Consider the following 16006-nt stretch of genomic DNA (forward strand, 5'->3'; position numbering starts at 1 on the left):
GGCTATGTCTAATCTTAGTTGTAGCACTCAGGATCTTTAGTTGCAGCATGTGGGGTCTAGTTCCCTGACCAGGCCTACCTACCTGCCTTGGGAATGTGGAGTCTAAGCCATTGGACTCCCAGGGAGGTCCCTAAAGACAGTTTTTATGAAATAACACTTTTCTTTATGTATGATATGCTTTTACATTTCCTACTGTTATTTTATATTTTATTTTAGAAAGTGCTTGTTGAGATCTATATAGAGGTGAAGTTCAGAAGACAATGTTTTTTATTTTTTAAGAGAATGTGGGTAGCTCTGCCACACTTAGTTCCAGCTCCCCTCTTTTCCTCCCAATAAATCCATCACTCCCTTGAATAATGAAATTCTTTGGGCATCTATAGCTTTTGGTGGTATTTTAGCATGTTCTCCCTCCTCCCTCTGCCTGTCCCACATTTATGCTAACTCAGTTTTCTTGGGAATGACTTGAATACAAATACTTTCATCACTATTAGCAGGGGAAAAATTTACTTGAGCATGTAAAGAGTCATTTAGTTGTGTTGCTTAGACAGGCGAAGTGTAAAATCTGGATCTCAGGTTTCATAAACTTCCTAAAGTGGGTGTTAGGAGTTTAGATCTCATGCCCATTGGAACCATGTCCAACATGGGGCTCTGAGACAGAAATCATAGGTACTTTGGGGTAGGCTCTGACTTCTTTCGATAGTGATGGTTATTTGTATTTATACATGGATTGGAAAGGTTCAGTTCAAGACCTACCTTGTAGTGTCAGGGTGGTATATCTTGATAATGGATTTGGAGAGACAGACAAAGCCCTGCATAAATAACATGAGTTATTGTGAGTAAACAGTGACTGTAATTATGAAAGACGTTAGAGAAAGAAAACATGGTAGTTTTATCTGTTTCTACTGCTTTTCCTGTTGGTTTTGTTCTGAGCTGCCTTTGGAATTTATCTGATTGATTTTGTTTTCAGGCCATGGAGTATAGATCAAGAGGTTTGGTCTTCCTCCCATTTAACAGAACATGTGAGGGCTTTGAGTTTCATCCTCCAGAATTCTCTCGAGTTCCATCCAAAGGCTAAAAACAGCTAAAGCTCAGGGAGAACAAGCTAGTTTAAAAACTACATTCAGTTGAGTTGCTTTAGGAGAAAACAAGTCCCAGTAGATGTAAAGATTTTTAAATTATTCTTTTTTTTTTAAAGTCTACAAATAATGGATTTCCAACTTTTAGTGCTTGAACCTCTGTTACTGAAAGCCCTGAGGCTTAATTTACAATCATTAATCTTTCCTTCATTACTCAAGATATCTTTTTTTTCTCTTTTAAAATTACTGTTAAATTATGAAAAAAGATCAAACATATGATGTGGTTCAGAGAATAAGATAACAGTCATAAAAGCCACCATCTGGATTTAATGAATATTAACATTTTGCCATATTTGCTTCAATATTTTTCCTTTAAAGAATGAAATGTGGCAGATACAGTTGGAGTTCCCTTGGTCTCTCTCTGTTCACGTCAGTTGCCCTGCCCCCTCCTCTGCTCCCCTGGAGGTAACTGCCGTCCTCAGTGGTTCCTTCGAGTTCATGCTTCTGTACTTTTATTCCATTATGTGTGTCCACAACAGTAGACGCACTTGTTTTGTGTAGGTTCAAATGCATACCAATGGCATTGTCCTATTGGTATGCCATTGGTGTCTAGGCTGATCTCCTACATTCAAGAAATAGATAGCATTGCATTTTATAACTATTTCACAATTTATAACTATTTCACTATTTCCTCTCACTGTTGAGCATTTGGGTTATTACAAATGCTTGCTGTTATGAACATTGCCGTGTTGAACATTTTAAACATGGTTTCTTCTGCACTGGTTGGAAGATTTTCCCCCGGCAAATACCTACGGGTGGAATCCTGGGAGGTACAGTTATTGTTGTTGTTCAGTCTCACAGTCATATCCGACTCTCTGCGACCCCGTGGACTGCAGCATGCCTGGCTTCCCTGTCCTTTACCATCTCCCAGAGCTTGCTCAAACTCATGGCCATCGAGTCGGTGATGCCATCCAACCATCTCATCCTCTGTCGTCCCCTTCTCCTCCTGCCTTCAATCTTTCCCAGCATCAGGGTCTTTTCTAATAAACTGGCTCTTCGTATCAGGGGGCCAAAGTATTGGAGCTTCACCTTCAGCATCAGTCCTTCCAGTGAATATTCAGGATGCATCTTTAACTCAATCAGAGGTTGCCAGATACCATCTAATTTTCATTGCTTCCAGAAGTATGGATGGAAGGAGTTGTCATTAACTGAGACACAGAACAGGATTGAGGGCAAATGTCGGAAGCTCAATTTTGTCAGTGGACAGGAGGACCTGAGGTTCAAGAATGAGGTTCATACTGGACACACCCGTTTGGGATTGTCCACAAAGAGATGGTAGCTGAAACCATGAGATGTGCTGAGATAACCCAAGGGGAGATGTGCAAGGGCTAAGCTATGGGACACACGGGTGGTTGAAGGTTCAGGAGCTGAGAAGAAGCCAATGAAGGAGGCTGAGAAAAAGCAGCCTGAGAGGCAGGAAGAGAATCAAGCAGGTGTGGTGTCCTGGAAGAGACCAGAGGAGAAAGCATTTCAAGGAAGAAAGAGTCAACCATCCATTGTGTCTGAAGCTGCCAATAGGTCATCTAAGACAAGAACTGAGAATTCACTATTGGGTTAAGTACCATTGATGTCTGGTCTCCAGAAGTCTTGACAAGAATAGTTGCCATATTGTATTCCTATATGTTACCCATAACATTCTAGAAGTTTCCACTGCTGCTTTACATTTAAGATCAAAGTAAAAATGCCTGTTACAGACTAGTCTAGAAAAACAACTGGCCCCTTAAAAATTTTTTTGGACTGGTTATATCTCATAAAGAAGGCAAATGGTTTTGTTTTGTTTTTGCTAAAATCTTGAAGCATAGAATTCATCTGTGGAAAATGTCAAAGTCAATGTGACTTAGCTGTAGCTACATTTAATTCTCATACAAAAGACTTCCATTCTTAGAATAATATGGTGCATTCATAAGCACATTTTAAGGCTAAACAGCTCTTCAGAAGAGGGAGTTAAGAGGAGAGATCAGATACAAATAGAATGAAAGGAGGTACAAATGATGTTGAATGGAATAGGAATTTCATAGTGTTCTTTTTTAAAATTGGGGTATAATTGCTTTATAGTGTTGTATTAGTTTCTGCTGTAGAATGAAGTGAACCAGCTTTATGTATACATATATCCTCTCCCGCTTAGACCCCCTCCATCCCAATACTTTAGCCATCTGATGCAAAGAACTGACTCATTAGAAAAGACCTTGATGCTGGGAAAAATTGAGGGCAGAAGGAGAAGGGGACGACAGACGATGAGATGGTTGGATGACATGACCAACTCAATAGACATGAGTTTGAGCGAGCTCCGGGAGTTGGTGATGTACAGGGAAGCCTGGCGTGGTGCAGTACATTGGGTTGCAGAGTCAGACACGACTGAGTGGCTGAACTGAACTGAACTGATCTCACCATGTAGGTGAGCACAAAGCACTGAGCTGAACTCCATGTACTGTATAGCAGGTTCCCACTAGCTATCTATTTCACACAGTGTATCAATTCGCCTCCCAGCTCATCCCCTCCCCCACCCCACGTCCGCACATCTGTTCTGTACGTCCACGTCTCTGTTCCTGCCTTACAAATAGGTTCATCTGTACCATTTTTCTAGATTCCATATATATGCATTAATATACAATATTTGTTTTTCTCTTTTAGCCCTACTTCACTCTGTATGACAGCCTCTAGGTCCATCCATGTCTCTACAAATAGACTATTAACTCATCCAGAAAAAGGAATGAAATTGGGTCATAGTGGGTGTTTTTTGTTTTTGTTTTCTAAATATGATATATTTGTTTATTTTTGGCTGTCCTGGGTCTTCATTGCTGCACACGGGCTGCACAAGAGTGAGCAGGGGCTCTTCTTGATTGTGGACCACCAGGGAAGCCCTGGTCACAGTGTTTTCACAGTAGCTGTTCTTGGGTGTGGTCCTCAGGCCCCCGGTGGTCCCTCACGACTTTCAGGGTTCTGCAGGGTCAAAGCTGTTCTCATGATAACTTTGCCTTCTTCCACTGTAACACATCTGCACTCACGGTGCGAAAGCAAAGGTCAGTGAGCATGCTGGTGCTGTAGTGTAAATCAGGGCAGTGCGACCAGCCCGGGCTGCTGTCAAGTGTGCTCCTCACCACGACCCACTCAGTAAAGAGGAAAGAAAAAGCCAGTTTCACTTGAAAATGTGCTCGATGAAGCAGTAAATGACTAATATTCTGTGTGATGAAAATGGAAAATATGCCTAAAACACCTTTTCCTGTGTACCACAGTATAATGGCTGTGTTGAGAAAAAGCACTTGTATGACTCTTTGAATAGAGAGCTGAATTATATAGTTGCTTTTCTCATGAAATAACATTTTTGCTTTATAAAAAAATCAACAGACAACCTAATGTTAATAGATTTGGGTGTTTGGCAGACATTTTCCTGAAGATGAATGAAGTGAGCCTGTCACTTAAAGGAAAACAACTGACAGGACTTTTTGCCAATGATAAAATATGAGTTTTAAGTGAAAATTAGAAATTTTAGAACCCTTACATCTACCACAAAGAGCTTGAAAGCTTCCCAATATTCAAAAACTTGTCTGATGAGATCAGCGGTGACATTCACAAATGGGATTTTTTTGGATAGAGTATGATGAAACATGTCAACATTTGGACTATCTACAGACCTCAGTGAACCAATATTTTCCAAATGACGATGTTTATGCAATTATATATGAGTAAAAAGATCCATTCAGAAGGCAAGATAGACTTCTGCTTCTAGCCAGGATGGAGCGACGGGTATGCCTGTGGCTGATGTCAATCAAGAATTATTTCCTGTGCTCATTGGCCCGGTTCACGTGCACATGCCCGTGAGCACAGGGTGGTCGACTTGTGCCCAGGTAACTGTGGGGCTTTGGAATCAGAAGATGTAGGTTGAGTCCTGGCCTGTCATTTCCTTGTCCAATAGGCACACTTACTGGTATATCTTCTTTAGAGAAATGTTTATTAAAAGCTTCTTCCCATTTATTTATTTTTGGCTGCACTGGGTCTTTGTTGTGACATAGGCTTTCTCTAGTTACATCCTGGGCTTTCTCGAGTTGTGGCAGGCAGGTTTTCCTTGTGCACCACAGACTCTAGAGCTCGTGGGCTCAATAGTTGTGGTGTGTGGGCTCAGTTGCCCTGCAGCATGTGGGATCTTATTTCCCCTACTTTTTTTCTTTTAATTGTTGAACTGTAACTTTATTTTTAGAGATATTATTTTAGGCTCTCCCTCCTTAAGACTCGGATGTAGCAGTGCTGTGTCCTTCTCAGCTCATCCAAGTCATACCCAGATTCAGTAGTCATTGCAGGAGAGACAGACAGACATCACTTGGCCAGAAGCAGCATGGCTGCTGATGGCTGCAGTTGCTTGGATGTTGCTATTTTCTTGCTTCTGTCTCTTTAAACTCAGATATTAAAATTGAGCTCAGTTCCTTAGTCTCTTATTAGATGTCCTCTAAACCTGCTGCCGTATTTGTCTTTCAGTGTCCTGGTGATGACATGGCATCTGCCAGCTCCAGCCGGGCAGGGGTGGCCCTGCCTTTTGAGAAGTCTCAGCTTATCCTGAAAGGTGAGTGGCATGGTATGAAGTTTATCATTTAAGGCCCAGCCCCATCTGTGGGAAAGAGGTGGAATTATACCACATCTTGGCTTATGAGCAAAACTATTCATTCTCACAGGGTTGTCATATTATATCTGGAATTCTTAATTTTTTTTTAGAATTAAGACATTTTTTTTTGGCTGTACCACGCAGCATGTAGAGTCTTAGTTCCCTGACCAGGGATTGAATGTGCACGCCCTGCATTGGAAGTGTGGAGTCTTAAGCACTGAATTACCATGGAAGTCCCCTAAAGTTGGAATTCTTGCAGAGGAAGGAAAAAAGGAACTTTTTCTAAGGATTATACAAAATGGCAGTTCCTTGCCTCCCCAGGGCTCTTCTCTATCTACGCTCATCCCTTTCGTGAGCTCGTCCAACCATATCACTTTGAGACGTCACAGATAATAAGATTACTGCCACATTTGTACCTCCAGCCTGGCCTTGTTTCTGACCTCCAGGTTTGTATATCCAGTAGCCCATTTGTCATCTCCTGAATGCTTAGTAAACATCCAAAATGTGACATGCCTCGAACTGACCTCCTGATTTCTTTTTTTCCTCAAAATTCTGTATTCAGCAAATCTGCTTGTGTCTACCCTCAAACCAGGGGCCATGTTCAGCCACTTCTTACCACCCCTACTGTCCCACCAGCTGGCATCATCTCCACCTAAGATTAAGGCAGACGCCTCCCAACCCGGCTTCCTGCTTCTTCCCCTTGCCCCGCTTCATTCTGTTGATCACACAACAACCTGTGATCTCCTTAAAATGGAAGCCAGCTCCTGTCACTCCTCTGCTCAAACATTCCCTCATTCAGCGTACAAGTTGAAGATCCCACGTGATAAGACCCCTGCCACTCCTCATTTCCTGTCCCTCGTTTGCTCTGGCTAGATGCACAGGTCCATGTGGACCTCCCTTGCTATTCATTGCCCCTGCCAGGCGTGCTCCCACCCCTAGGCCTTTGCACTTGCTGTCCTCTCTGAGTGAAATAACCATTTTGACCCAGTTTTCTACCTGGTCTACATCCTTACTTTCTGTAGGTCTTTACCCCAGAGTCACCCTGTTCAACTAGGCCTTCCCTGACTCCCCCATCTGAAGACCCCCTACCTTGATTTCTTCATGTCTCTCCTCTTTTTGCTACTTTATCTTTCTCTTCTCAGCCCCTCGTAGTATTTAACACTCTACCTATTTTATTTTTTTACAATTATTCATTTATTTGGCTGCACACGGTCTTAGTTGTGGCACTCGGGAGAAGGATTAGAGTGAACTGCCAGGATTTTGAGTTTGAGATTATAGCTTGTACTGCCTTATCTAATAATTAGCAGGACTAGGTCAAAACAGAGGCCTGCGCATGGAACCCTGCGATATCCTGAGGTCCCTGTTTTGGGGCCATGTTATTCAGGAACACAACACACTGACTTCTGAAGGTTTCTCTATTGCCTTTCCCCGGTGTGTATTTTCTTACTAGTGTGGCGAGAACCAACTTGATAATACAGGTGCATCTCGTCATACATGCACTTAACCTGTAGGAACTTGGTAATACTGACCAGGAAAGTGGTGGGGGAAAGAGAGAGGATAAAAACAACCACTTAAACAGTGTGGGTGGTTCTTCCTCGCATGTGTTTCCTGGGTGGAACCTCAGGTGTAATTCGGGAACTGTGGCCTGTATCCCCTCTATCTGCCTTAGTTCTCTGTGCCTCTCCATAGTGCAGTCCTAGAGATTTTTAAACAGTTGTATTGGAGTGTAGTTGATTTAGTGTTCTGTTAGTTTCAGTTGTACAGCAAAGTGAATCAGCTATACATAAACATATAGCCACTCTTTTTTTTTTCTTTTAGATTAATTTCTTTATTTTAATTGGAGACTAATTACTTTACAATATTGTGGTGGTTTTTGTCGTACGTCGACCTGAATCAGCCATGAGTGTTCATGTGTCCCCCATCCTGAACCCCGCTCCCATCTCCCTCCCCACCCCATCCCTCTGGGTTGTCCCAGAGCACTGGCTTTGAGTGCCCTGCTTCATGCATCAAACTCGCACTGATCACCTATGTTACATAGGGTAATATACGTGTTTCAATGCTGTTCTCTCAAATCATCCCACCCTCGCCTTCTCCCAGAGTTCAAAAGTCTGCTCTTTACATCTGTGTCTCTTTTGCTGTGTTGCATATAGGGTCGTTGTTACTGTGTTTCTAAATTCCATATATATGTGTTAATATGCTGTTTGGTGTTTCTCTTTCTGACTTATTTCACTTTGTATGATAGGCTCCAGTTTCATCCACCTCATTGGAACTGACTCAAATGCGTTCTTTTTTTTTTTTTTTTTAATAGCTGAGTAATAGTCCATTGTGTATATGTACCACAGCTTCCTTATCCATTCGTCTGCCGATGGACATCTAGGTTGCTTCCATGTCCTAGTTATTGTAAACAGTGCTGCGGTGAACACTGGGGGTGCATGTGTCTCTTTCAGTTCTGGTTTCCTTGGTGTGTATGCCCAGCAGTGGGCTTGCTGGGTCGTTTGACAGTTCTATTTCCAGTTTTTTAAGGAATCTCTACACTGTACTCTATAGTGGCTGTACTAGTTTGCATTCCCATTAGCAGTGTAAGAGGATTCCCTTTTCTCCATACCCTCTCCAGTATTTATTGTTTGTAGACTTTTTTGATGGCGCCCATTCTGACCAGCATGAGATGGTGCCTCATTGTGATTTTGATTTGCATTTCTCTGATAATGAGTGATGTTGAGCATCTTTTCATGTGTTTCTTAGCCATCTGTATGTCTCCTTTGGAGAAATGTCTGTTTAGTTCTTTGGCCCACTTTTTGATTGGGTCATTTATTTTGCTGATATTGAGTTGCATGAGCTACTTGTATATTTTGGAGATTAATTCTTTGTCAGTTGTTTCATTTGCTATTGTTTTCTCCCATTCTGAAGGCTGCCTTTTCACCTCGCTTATAGTTTCCTTTGTTGTGCAAAAGCTTTTAAGTTTAATTAGGTCCCATTTGTTTATTTTTCTTTTTATTTCCATTACTCTGGAAGGTGAGTTATAGAGGATCTTGCTGTCATTTATGTCAGATAATGTTCTGCCTATGTTTTCCTCTAAGAGTTTTATAGTTTCTGGTCTTACATTTAGATCTTTAATCTATTTTGAGTTTTGTTTTTGTGTATGGGGTTAGAAAGTGTTCTAGTTTCATTCTTTTACAGGTGGTTGACCAGTTTTCCCAGCATCTCTTGTTAAAGGAATTGTCTTTTTGCCATTGTATTTTTTTTGCCTCCTTTGTCAAAGATATAGCATCCATAGGTACATGGACTTATCTCTGGGCTTTTTATTTTGTTCCATTGATCTATATGTCTGTGTTTGTGGTAGTACCATATTGTCTTGATGACTGTAGCTTTGTAGTATAGTCTGAAGTCAGGCAGGTTGATTCCTCCAGTTCCATTCTTCTTTCTCAAGATTGCTTTGGCTATTCGAGGTATTTTTGTATTTCCGTACAGATTGTGAAATTATTTATTCTAGTTCTGTGAAAAATACTGTTGGTAGCTTGATAGGGTGGAGAAGACAATGGCACCCCACTCCAGTACTCTTGCCTGGAATATCCCATGGATGGAGGAGCCTGGTGGGCTGCATTCCATGGGGTCGCTACAAGTCTGACACGACTGAGCGACTTCACTTTGACTTTTCACTTTCATGCATTGGAGAAGGAAATGGCAACCCCACTCCAGTGTTCTTGCCTGGAGAGTCCCAGGGATGGTGGAGGCTGGTGGGCTGCCGTCTATGGGATCGCACAGAGTCAGACATGACTGAAGCGACTTAGCAGCAGCAGCAGCTTGATAGGGATTGTATGCAATCTGTAGATTGCTTTGGGTAATATACTCATTTTCACTATACTGATTCTTCCAGTCCACGAACATAGTATATTTCTCCATCTATTTGTGTCATCTTTGATTTAAAAAATATGGAATGCTTCATGAATTTGCGTGTCAACCTTGTGCAGGGGCCACGCTAATCTTAGTATATGGGCTGCTAAAGTGAGCACTATCCATTCTTTTTAAAGATTCTTTTCCTATATAGGTCATTACAGAGTGTACTGAGCAGTGTTCCCTGTGCTATAAGTAGGTCCTTACTAGTTATCTTTTATATATAGTAGTATGTATATGTGTCAATCCCAATCTCCCAGTTTACCTTCCCCTAGTCCTAGAGTTTTAAGATATAATTTTTAAAGACACCAAGGCCCTCAAATGTAAGCCAACTATTTTATCTGATATTTAGCTAAAGGAACACCAAAAACAGCACAGCAAAGCAAAAATCTGGCTGTTTGGAATCTATTGAAGGATAATATGCCACCCTCTCTTCTGTTGCCTTCCTAAGAGCTCTTCAGGGATGTCATTTTGGAAATACGTGATTTTTGCCTTATTTGTTGACTTTAAAATTTAAATGCTATGTGAATATTTGACTCCATGTATAAGAAACTGACATTTTATGTTTCCTCAGATAGTGAATAAATAAACTCTAGATGAATGTGAGACCTTTGAGTTATCTTTTAAGAACAAGAAACATTCAAAATACTATTTTAAGCATTCAAAATTAATTATAAATTATTGAAAGGAAATGTATCTTTACAGTGAAGTGACCTGACAAACTGGGCCCACATTAACCACAGGATCAAAATTAGCATCCCCAATAAGGGGTTGCCTGGTGTATACTGTAAGTCTAAACCCTAACCTGGGTGGTTAGTATTCTTGACAAAAATGTTCAATGTGCATCTAACCATGAGGGAACAATCAGAAAAATGCAGAATTCATTGTGTTCTATGAGATATCTGGTGGAAGTCTTTAAAAATCATTGTCATGGAAGAAGAAGGGAGTGCATTCTAGGTGTTAAAAGATTAAGGAGACAGCAACCAAAAATAATTTATTCATCTTGATTGGATCCTGGGTTGGGGGGAAAACAGCTTTAAAAATATATTTAGGATAATTGGGGAGATTTGAATATGGAATGGTTATCAAATGAAGGAGGGAGTGACTGTACATTTTTTTTTAGGTATGATAACAGTAGGGTAGAGGTGGGGTGGGAGAATGTCCTTATTGTTAGCAGTTGCTTTCTGAAAGTAATTTGGGCTGATCTGTCATGAGGTCTCCAACTTACTTTCAAACAGTTTACCAAAAGTTAAACTGTGTGGATATAGATGTATATAGGTACACATGCAGACATAGATGTCTTACATCTGTACCGTGTGCTATCCAGTAGGTTAGAAAGTGTAGCCACAAAAAACTACTTACGTTAAAATTAAATAAAACTTAAAGCTCAAATCCTCAGTCTCACTAGCATGGTTCAAGTGCCTTGTAGCCATGTGTATATTGCAGCAGTGTATCGAACAGTGATGGAACAGATATTTTCATTATTGTAGAGGTTCTCTGGGTGACACTGGTGATAGTTAAGCGGGGGGCAGGGAGGCTGGAGTGAATGTAGCAAAATGATAACAATTAGTGAAGAATATGCTATTATTTTTCTTCAATTCTTCTGTAAATTGGAAACTTCATGGTAAAAACACTAACAACACTGTGTGATCTTAGCTTGCATCCAGGACTAGAAAAAAATCTTTCCTTTTCTCTTTTGCTATAATGGACATTGATAAGATAATTGGCAAAATTTGAATAAGGTCTGTACCTTAGATAATAGTATTAAAGAATGTTGAATTTCCTAATGTTGATAACTGTACTATGGTTGTGTTAGAAAATGTCTCAGTTATTAGAAAAGACAGCCTGAAATATTTAGGAGTAAAGGGGCATAGTGTCTACAACTCACTCTTAAATAGTTAAAAATGAATATGTGTATGAGGGAAATCAAGGGAGAAAAAGACAATGATAAAGCAGATACAGTAAAAAGTTAATGTTTGGTGATTCTGGGTGAAGGGTTTATAAGAATTCTTTGTATTAATCTCACAACTTTTCTAAACATCTGAAATTATATATATGTATATGTATATATATATATATGTATATATATACACACACACACACACACACACACATTGTATGTATATAAGTTCAGTTCAGTCACTCAGTCATGTCCGATTCTTTGTGACCCCATGAATTGCAGCATGCGAGGCCTCCCTGTCCATCACCAACTCCTGGAGTTCACTCAAACTCACATCCATCGGGTTGATGATGCCATCCAGCCATCTCATCCTCTGTCGTGCCCTTCTCCTCCTGACCCCAATCCCTCCCAGCATCAGGGTCTTTTCCAATGAGTCAACTCTTCGCATGAGGTGGCCAAAGTACTGGAGTTTCAGCTTTAGCATCATTCCTTCCAATGAACATCCAGGACTGATTTCCTTTAGGATAGACTGGTTTGATCTCCTTGCAGTCCAAGGGACTCTCAAGAGTCTTCTCCAGCACCACAGTTCAAAAGCATCAATTCTTCAGCTTTTCTTCACAGTCCAACTCTCACATCCATACATGACTACAGGAAAAACCATAGCCTTGACTAGACGGACCTTTGTTGGCAAAGTAATGTCTCTGCTTTTGAATATGCTGTCTAGGTTGGTCATGAGTTTCCTTCCAAGGAGTAAGCGTCTTTTAATTTCATGGCTGCAATCACCATCTGCAGTGATTTTGGAGCCCTCCCAAAATAAAGTCTGACACTGTTTCCACTGTTTCCCCATCTATTTCCCATGAAGTGATGGGACCAGATGCCATGATCTTCGTTTTCTGAATGTTGAGCTTTAAACCAACTTTTTCACTCTCCTCCTTCACTTTCATCAAGAGGCTTTTAGCTCCTCTTCACTTTCTGCCATATGGGTGGTGTCATCTGCATCTCTGAGGTGATTGATATTTATATATATATATATATACATATATATTAAGTAAATACTAAAAAACAAAAACCAGAACTTCTCTGGTGGTCCGGTGGCTAGACTCCGTGTTCCCAGTGCTGGGAGCCTGGGTTCCATCTCTGATCAGGGAACTAGATCCCACATGCTGCAACTAAGACCTGGTGCAGTCAAATAAATAAATATTTAAACAAACAAAAAACAAGGGCCAAAAGGAAACATGATGGCAGAGTTCACAGAACTGGCCTGGGAGCTGGGAGACTTGGTTCAAGGCTGAACTCTGCTCTGACTAGCTCTCTGATTTTGGGTACATTGTCTTACCTCTCTGGATCTTAGTTGGCCCAACTGTTAAATAAAAGGCTTAAACTTGTTGATTTCAAAGAAACTGTCTTGCTCAAAATGGTAGGGCTCTGCAAGTAGTCCTTATTTTCTTTTTAGATTTAAGAGTCTACACGCAGAGCTGCCCTTGTACCACTAGGTGGCCTCAGTTAACCTCGATCTTTGTGTGTCGTAGCCTCATTTTCCCGCTCTGGGCCACATTTCCCATTTCTACAACCTTTTTTCCTAGGACCATCCATTGTTGCTTCTGAAACTTCACCACAGCTTTGTTGCTGTTGTTCCTTGATTTCTCTCTCCTGTTTTTTTGGGGCCTGGAGAAGAAAAGGATTGCTAGAAGAGAATCAGAGGTGGCTTTGCCCTGTCCCAGGTTGTGGACCCTTATAGGATTGTCACCCCTCAGAAGGATCTGGGAGGGAGAAGTATGCTAACTTTTGGTGGGAGCTCAGGCAGTCTTGTCATCACCGGTGAGGACTGTCAGTTATATCTTCTGATTTGGGGCATAGGATAGAAGCCATGTAGATGGGTTTTGTCCTAGTGACCTGGAGTTTCCACTGTGGCTGATACATAGTATAAAAGGAGCTTGTCTAGCATCCAGCCCTGGACACATGCTTGCTTAGGTGGTACTGAGTCCCTGGCTAGCTGGTAGGTACCATGTGAGCATCAGATGCAGATGGTTAACAAGTACATGGGAAAAATATTCAATCCGGTTAGCGACTGAAGAAACAAATAAGAACAAATAAGCAGAGTCTGTTCGGGCATGATGTGGAGTCAGGCAGCCAGAGGCACATCCTGGCTCGAAGCTCCTGGATGTGTAGCCTGGGGCAGTGACCCAGCTTCCCCAAGCCTGTTTCCTCGTGGGTGAAATGCAGTGATGATGTTATTTCCTGCCTCACTGTAAGGATTCAGTGAGATAATGTGTGCACAGCATAGTATCTGTGATAAGTGCGCATTAACTCTTAGCTGTTATCTTTATGCTATTTCTTTTTTAGTTTATTTTTTTGCTTCACCTACATGATTTGCTGAGAGTGAAAAAAAACATAGTACTCAGTGCTATGCAGTGGTAGAATGGATATGTTCCTATAGTGCTGATGGGTATCTATATGGGTTTAGAAAGGAATTGAGTGGTTTTAGGAACTTTAGAAAATGTTCATATCCTTTAAAAGAATACTCGGACATACATGCAGATACTTTATACATTTGTAGTCATTTTTCCTGAGCCAAAAGTTGGAGGCAATTTATTCAACTATGGAAGAATAGTTTACTAAATTATGGCATATCCTTATAAACGGGCTTAGGTTATAACTTTTGAAATGAATTTTTTGGGGAGAGGATTTTTAAGGAATTAGGGATGTAAGAGATGAAAGTCTAGAAAAAGTCTGTATTCACCAGATAGCAGAAAAAGTCTGGTATGACTTAATGATAATCATCCCAGTGTTTTCAGGTTAGGAGTGATTTTTTTTCTTATCTTCTTTTCTTGTGCTATATATATATTTTTATATCCTCACATTTTAAAAAAGTCTTTTTAGAATGAGGAAAAAGCAAAATTTCCTTTTAAAGGAAACAACAAAAAGAGGTAGAACTTGTGCCACAGGGGGGCAGCTGGGAGCCCTCTGACTCATCCTTGACTTTTTCTGTCTTTCCCGGCCAGTGGTGTCAGCAAAGCCCAAGGTGCATAGTCGTCAACCTCGAATTAACTCGTTTGTGGAAGTGGCTGTGGATGGACTCCCCAGCGAGACCAAGAAGACTGGAAAGCGAATTGGGAGCTCTGAGCTTCTCTGGAACGAGATCATCATTTTGTAAGAGAAAACCCCGTCTCTCCGAAGGCAGCTCCCCTGGGGGAGGTCGAGAAGTGGGTGGTGGGAGATCCAGGTGTGGTGTATCAGCCTCTAGTCCCCTGCCTTGGGTACCTGAGGTGCCTTCTCTTCAGGTGTTTTTACACCGTGGAGCTCACAGAGCAGTCATTGTTTGCTAGATGGTTCCAGGGTCAGCTCGGGTGGGGGTGGGGTGGGGAAGGGTGTCTGTGACTGTCTTCCTCTTTGGGGTCTCCCCTCTGGTCTCCAAGAAGACAGCAGTAAATTTCTCTGCCTTCTTCTCAGTTACAGGAATGACTGGCCTGCTTGGTTGTGATGAATCAAGTATTTGTTTTCTAGGAATGTCACAGCCCAGAGTCATTTAGACCTGAAGGTCTGGAGCTGCCACACCTTGAGAAATGAACTGCTAGGCACCGCCTCCGTCAACCTCTCCAATGTCCTGAAGAACAATGGGGGCAAAAGTATGTATGGTGCAGGGGTGGCTGACGTGATTCATCTGTGGGTGTGGGGAAGGGATATGAAGGCGGGGATCTCTCTCAGGTGGCGGATAAACCTGGTTGACCCGTTTCCTCCCGGGCCAGGGGCCGCAGTGACTCTGCTCCCTGTGCGTGGGATCCCTGGAGTTCTAAGAAAGCTGAGGGCTGCCCTCTGCCTCTACTGCGGGACTCAGCCCTCTTGGTCCAGGGCCCTTCGTGTTGGGATGCAGTGACATTTCCCTCTTGATCTTTCCTCAGGGATATGTGTACTCTCCTTCTGCCCCTGCCCCTCTTTTCCTGATGGGTGATGTGTAGAATCAGACTGTTGAATGCTTCCAGCCTAAATCATTATTTTCCCAGTCTGATCCCTCAAACAGAACAAAGGAGCTCTGCGCATGTGTGTGTGTGTGCACGTGTGCCGTGAGTGTCTGCATGGGATGGTGTTACAAACGGCGCCCTGTGCAGGCACTTGATAAACATTTCCTGTATATTGGAATGTGATGGAAGCTCCATCATGATTATTCAACGTGTCTCTGCTACACAGAGATCTAAATCCTAACGTCTGTTTATTGCTGTTTGTGGTCAGTGGAGTAGCTTGTGGTTGGGGCATCTGGACCCTCCCTCATAAAGCCTCTATTCAGAGCAGCACCAGATGTGGTGAGGGAATGCCACAGAAAGAAAGCCTCCTTCTTCTCTTGATGTCTGCTGTCTAGCAAATATTTTCTGAACATGGATGTCGCTTGAGAGAGAGGTGGGGCTGGGGAGCGCTGAGATTCAAGGGTCTCGCCTTTTTGAGCCTGTCCTTTCTGATGGGCCTGGTGAGTGCTGTTCGAGGCTCCCCTAG

The 16006-nt window shown here is 41.9% G+C and overlaps 1 protein-coding gene and 1 pseudogene across 6 annotated transcripts in view; one reads left to right on the top strand and one right to left on the bottom strand.

Annotated features, from left to right (window-relative positions):
- The window catches only part of WWP2 (WW domain containing E3 ubiquitin protein ligase 2), a 145051-nt gene that overhangs the window by 12962 nt on the left and 116083 nt on the right, over window positions 1–16006 (top strand). For all 6 annotated transcript variants that reach the window (XM_060398453.1, XM_042231872.2, XM_027978133.3 and 3 more), the window contains exons 2-4: window positions 5607–5691; window positions 14524–14671; window positions 15026–15147. In XM_060398453.1, coding sequence (XP_060254436.1) covers window positions 5607–5691; window positions 14524–14671; window positions 15026–15147 — 355 coding nt within the window. The remainder of the gene's footprint in view (window positions 1–5606; window positions 5692–14523; window positions 14672–15025; window positions 15148–16006) is intronic.
- LOC114118169 (U6 spliceosomal RNA) lies at window positions 9654–9740 on the bottom strand (annotated as a pseudogene).

Source organism: Ovis aries, chromosome 14 (assembly GCF_016772045.2).
Source record: "Ovis aries strain OAR_USU_Benz2616 breed Rambouillet chromosome 14, ARS-UI_Ramb_v3.0, whole genome shotgun sequence".
NCBI classification, from domain to species: domain Eukaryota; kingdom Metazoa; phylum Chordata; class Mammalia; order Artiodactyla; family Bovidae; genus Ovis; species Ovis aries.